The sequence below is a fragment of the Micropterus dolomieu genome, linkage group LG17 (genome assembly GCF_021292245.1).
Source record: "Micropterus dolomieu isolate WLL.071019.BEF.003 ecotype Adirondacks linkage group LG17, ASM2129224v1, whole genome shotgun sequence".
In the NCBI taxonomy this organism is placed as follows: Eukaryota; Metazoa; Chordata; class Actinopteri; order Centrarchiformes; family Centrarchidae; genus Micropterus; species Micropterus dolomieu.
This window is the reverse complement of record NC_060166.1, coordinates 14,201,727-14,207,063: the sequence shown is the minus strand read 5'-3', so window position 1 is coordinate 14,207,063 and position 5,337 is coordinate 14,201,727. Positions and strand designations below refer to the sequence as shown.

General features: G+C 40.2%; 1 protein-coding gene across 1 annotated transcript; it reads left to right on the top strand.

Annotated features, from left to right (window-relative positions):
- The first annotated feature begins 522 nt into the window (after positions 1-522).
- Positions 523-4,848, top strand: smtla (somatolactin alpha). The gene is made up of 5 exons (XM_046074126.1): positions 523-538; positions 765-955; positions 2,028-2,141; positions 4,243-4,422; positions 4,654-4,848. Exons 1-5 carry the CDS (start codon positions 523-525, stop codon positions 4,846-4,848), a joined length of 696 nt encoding a protein of 231 aa, XP_045930082.1.
- Positions 4,849-5,337: the final 489 nt, after the last annotated feature.

Below are 5,337 nucleotides of genomic sequence, written 5' to 3'. Positions count from 1 at the left end.
ACAGTCCTACGCTGTCTTTTCTGCAGCCTTCTCTGTCATGCATATTTAAATCTACATTACATACTTACCTCAGCTGAAAGGAGGGATTTTTCAGTCCATTCCCTTTTTTGATTTTGTTTGATAAATCTAATCAGTCTCAGTCTTTATTTTTGGATTATTGGCCAATGCTATCAGGATGCTGGGTAGAATAAAAATTTACAAAACCTTTATTTCAGTTTATTTTGAAATCAAGGTAAGCTCATATAAGGAACAAAGATGTTTAGGCCTTAGACCTTACCATTTATAGGGACGGCAGATGATGGTCTCAAGTGCTCATGTTAATTAATGTGCTTTGTCCCTTCTTAAATAAAATAAACATAATGGTATTATGCATGAGAAAACAAATGTGTTGCTTTGGCAAGACCAGTATCTTTTTACAAGAACCTACGCAAGACCTTTTCCACTATTCATGGCCCGGTCAGGTTTTATAAAAGAAGTCAGCATGCCAGAAAAGCTACGAAGACTTGAAGACTACTTGACAGAATGCACATGATGACAGGTAATGCATCAAACTTCAAGACAGAAAGACAGCATGTTTTGTAATTTTACTGACAGATATAAATTACACCAGTTTATTTAGCTGAGCAGTGATTTTGATTTATATAATCCTAAAGAAAGTAAATCCGGCAGTACCACAGCAAACAAGATATAGGATGAACAGGTTTTTGGATATTTTTGTTTGCGTATTTACTTGTGAATATTTGTTACATCTATATTGTCTTCAGTCACACAGCTGGGTGTATGGGCTGGATTGCTCTGCCCCTATCTGCTCACTGCAAGCATCCCACAAGACTGTAGGGAAGACCAGGGTAGCCTCTCCCGCTGCCCCTCCATCTCCCAAGAGAAACTTCTTGACCGAGTCATCCAGCATGCTGAGCTCATCTACCGTGTCTCAGAAGAATCATGCTCTTTGTTTGTGAGTAACATTACTCCAAAATGAACCTTTGCACTGTATTGGGAAAGAAATATTTTAAGTGTTCGGACGGCCCATTGTCTCCACAGGCACTTACAGTGTACAGTAAAGACATAGATTTCGCATGTGTATAGCCTCAGAAGAAACTAAACCATCACATGACAATAGCACAGAAAATGATGAAGACATTGCTCATCAGTTACAGTCTTAACAGTGAGCCTGATATTTCCCAAGCTATGTTATTTTTTAATATGAGAATATAGCACTCAATCTAGCAAAAATGAGTTCTACAATGAGAACAAATTCTTTTTCACAATATGCTGGACCAAAAGCACTGACACTTTCCGTTAGATACTCTGTGTTATTTGCTTTTGATACTGACATGATCATTGCCTCACTGCCAGGCTTCAAAGTAATCTCTCTTCTGAGCCAAATATGTTTTATTGAAGCAGGCCTACACTGGAGTAATATGAATGTGATAATGATATACTGCAGCAGTGAGAGCACAGGTTTTGCAGCCTGTTGAATCCCTTTCCCTCTACGGCTCGCAATCCAAAGTGGTCTTTGAAATTGGATGATGTACTGAGAAAACGTTGCATGGGGTATGAGAACATGCTGGAGAACAAAATGTGTCTCTGCTGTGTCTCCAGTGGCCAAGATTGGTGAAGCTTTTGTCGTTGTTTTCCTGATGTGTCTTTTTCTGTGTCTACCAATGTGTCTTGTTATTCTATACCAATGAGAACCAAAGGTTTTCAAAACAGTTCGAGACATCCACAAAAGTGTTGCTCGCCTATATCTTTAAGAAGCTATTTTTTAAGGTTATGACTAAAGTGTTACCATTTTAACGTATTTCCTAAAACCAACATAATTCCAAAAACAAACAAAGACTGGAATGCTGCTGCTCATGGCCTTCAGTTTTGAATTTGGAGAGTAAACTAAACTAAAATTGAAAGCTTGTAGCTTTTCTACTTACTAAACCAGTCAGTCAGAATCATCATCACAGGTTTTGTTGTGTATGTGTGTTTTCATATGTTTTTTTTTTTCTTTTTTCCCCATGTTTGTATTTGGATTTTAGGAGGCGATGTTTGTCCCATTTCCATTACAGCTCCAGAGTAACCAAGCTGGCTATACATGCATCACCAAAGCCTTACCCCTCCCGAGCTCCAAAAGTGAAATCCAACAGATATCTGTAAGTACATGGCCACTGATCACTGAATTTATTTCCTTTTTCAGCTTTGGTCTTAATCTGTTAAAGGTTCAGTAGGTAACTTTTGAAATAATAACTTTTTGGCAAATTTGCTAAAACTGTAACTGTTACTATCTTGACTACATGAGACAGATAATCTTTTACAAAAATCAGGTTCTACTAGTTCTCCTGATGCCATTTTTAAGAATTCACCACACCCAAGTCAACAAATCCCAGAACAATCAGAGCCAGAAGGAATCTCTAACACAGTGTCAGTCAGTGCTCGTGCACATGCTGCACAGGCCGTGTCCTCGCACATACTTTCACTCAGTCAAGATCAATGTCTTCACGCAGCATGCAGCTTCAGGAGTTTTGGAAACACAATGGCTGAGAAACAATCATCAGCAATGAAAGAACTGCCCATCCCTCCTTTGCCAAAAACAGCATTAGGTGCAAACCACGAACACATCCTTGTGTAACAGAAGCCAGACGGCTGTGCAATGAGTAAACCCCACTCCCTGATACCTTAAGAGACGCACTGGGGACTGACACTAGTGCACGTGGGTTTTAGCCTCCTTGCTAGCACGTCCGCCTCCTGTACCCAAGTTCTCCCGTTCAGGTCAGGAACCTGCAGTAGTACAACCTCATGGAGAACCATTACCTTTGCTCCACACGTAGCTTCAGGCTTATTATGTTCAATGTCATGGCGCTCACGAGTGGCAAAGCGGCATGATAAACAGCGGGGGACTTTAGAAGGGGTACAGATGTGTACTAGCATCTCATCCCACTGTTAGACATTGTCGCAACTACATCAGAAGCCTGGGGCACCCCGCCCCGGCTTTGCGAAGCGAGAGGGGCAGGGCGTGGTATACGTGGGATGATGTTACGCGGGCCAACCAGCTCCCTTCTGTGAGTTTGGTGGGAGGGGCTAAGTTGAGTGATACAAGCAGCAGAAAGAGACACGGAAGGTTTTGCATTGTATGTTCAATTGTTACCGACCGTTAGCGCTTTAAGAATATGTGTGTACACCTCTGCTTTTATATGTCAATGCATATGTGTGTTGTGTCTGTCTGTGCATCTGAGTGGAGTTAGTAGCTCTTGTGCATGTCCATTTGCATGTATAGGTGTGTGTGTATGTTTATGTGCGTGCGTGTGTGTGTGTGTGTGTGTGGTGGTCTGCTCACACATCACTTTGAAGCCGCTTTGGTATTAAGAACCCAAGCTTTCTTTTTTTTTAAATAATAACTAAGTGTGCAAGTGAACATCTCCTCCTTATAATGCTTGTTAGATCTCATAAATATACTTTTCTGTGTAACATTTTGAAGAAAAATGTTCATCTGTGCCTTTTGATGTTTTAGTACCCAACCTTTAAGGCCAAAGGTCAGCCTGATCACTAGGGTAGAGACAAGATTAAGCCAGTTGGCAAAAGGCCAATGTAGGGTGATTTGGCTGATGTGAGCGGTTATCTGGTTAATGGAAAGTTGTACATTAATCCTCCTTCAACAAACAAAGACCAAGTATATGTGGCAAAAGCAATTTCTTTAAGGACTAACTTTTAGCTATATTGAGACTGGTTGAAAGTCATGCCATCACCATAATAGTAAATGTGATCTTTGAAACTGCATATACTGCAAGGCTATTCTTTATGTTAATCATTTTCCTCTGCCCTTTCTCTTGAAATATTGCCTGCTCTGCTGTTTAATGGCTATTTGTATGGTGGACATTTGCACTTGCTTTAGAGTGTGCTCTGCTTAGGAGAATTTAAGCAGGCTCAAGTGCTTCACCAGTGACGTTTCAACCTACTTTTGTTGCTGAATGTTTTGTAGCTGAAGAGCCTTTGATCAAAAGCCATGCTGTTATTATGTTCTTATGTTTTTTTTGATCACTTCTGTTTATTACTATCTTGTAGAAATTCTCCCCAAAGACTTGAATAAAGTGATGTCAGTTCTACTTTATCTTTCTAATGTTTTGTTGTGTGTTTTTTTGTATTGTATTTATATTCAAGGTTCAGCTTTTGTTCGAGGTTCAGTTGTTATGTTTCGGGGTTTTTGTGTTTAAATTCACTTATTCTCAACACTCAACTCTCCGCCTGTGTACCCTGCAGGACAAATGGTTGCTCCACTCTGTGCTGATGCTGGTCCAGTCATGGATCGAGCCATTGGTCTACCTTCAGACCACATTGGATCGCTACGATGATGCTCCTGACATGCTGCTCAACAAGACCAAGTGGGTCTCTGAAAAACTGATCAGTCTGGAGCAAGGGGTGGTGGTCCTCATCAAGAAGGTGGGTTAAAACACATTTGTGGATTATTGTTATACACCTAAACACAGATGTGAATTAGGACAATTACATTTTGCAAAAATATTTTGAGTTCCAGTGTAATTATTGTCCCAGTCAAAATAATTATTAGATACTAGAATTTTACTTCTTTCACTTTAAAACCCATGGTAGACAATACACACATTTTATTCTTATGTTTTATTTATGCCATGTTTCCAAATGGTTGCTGTGCAGATGTTGGATGAGGGAATGATGACAACAAGCTACAGTGAGCAAGGCGTCTTCCAGTATGATGTGCAGCCAGAGATGTTGGAATCTGTTATGAGGGACTACGCCTTACTCAGTTGCTTCAAGAAAGATGCCCATAAGATGGAGACTTTCCTAAAGCTTCTCAAGTGTCGACAAACTGACAAATACAACTGTGCATAAAACATAAAGTGCAGCTTTTAAATAATACAGTGTTTAGCTTGAAATTAATTCCTAAGGTTGGTAGCCATGCACTTATAGTTATGACCATGCCTTGGGCGATCCAGCCTTGCTTGCAGTGCAGTACATTCTTTATTGATTGTTTTGGAACACCTTCACACAAAAATAAGTAGGTGTAATGCTGTGCCCTTTCTTCGTCATACTGCATTTTATATTCCCCTGCTCAGTTGTTATTTTAACCCAGCAAAGGCAACAGAGGGCAAATTCCCAAAAGATTATTTGCGTGTCGAGCTGTCAAAAGAAATCTGCATATCCCGCCATTGATTTCCATTTCCTTTGTTCTTAACCGGAGTTTGTATTCCTCTCTGGCTCTTGCAGTGTTTTGATTATTCCCACGGCCCCCAGAGTATTCAGTGTGACTCCCTTTTAAATGGAGTTAGTTTCACTTCTGCATTAGTGAAATGAAACACTTCACCGGAGATGGGAGTCAAA

Bases quoted from the DNA above. Each gene is read 5' to 3' on its own strand.
- smtla (XM_046074126.1), top strand. The intron at 2,142-4,242 runs GTAAGTACATGG...TGTACCCTGCAG, and splicing joins GTGAAATCCAACAGATATCT to GACAAATGGTTGCTCCACTC. The intron at 4,423-4,653 runs GTGGGTTAAAAC...GTTGCTGTGCAG, and splicing joins TGGTGGTCCTCATCAAGAAG to ATGTTGGATGAGGGAATGAT.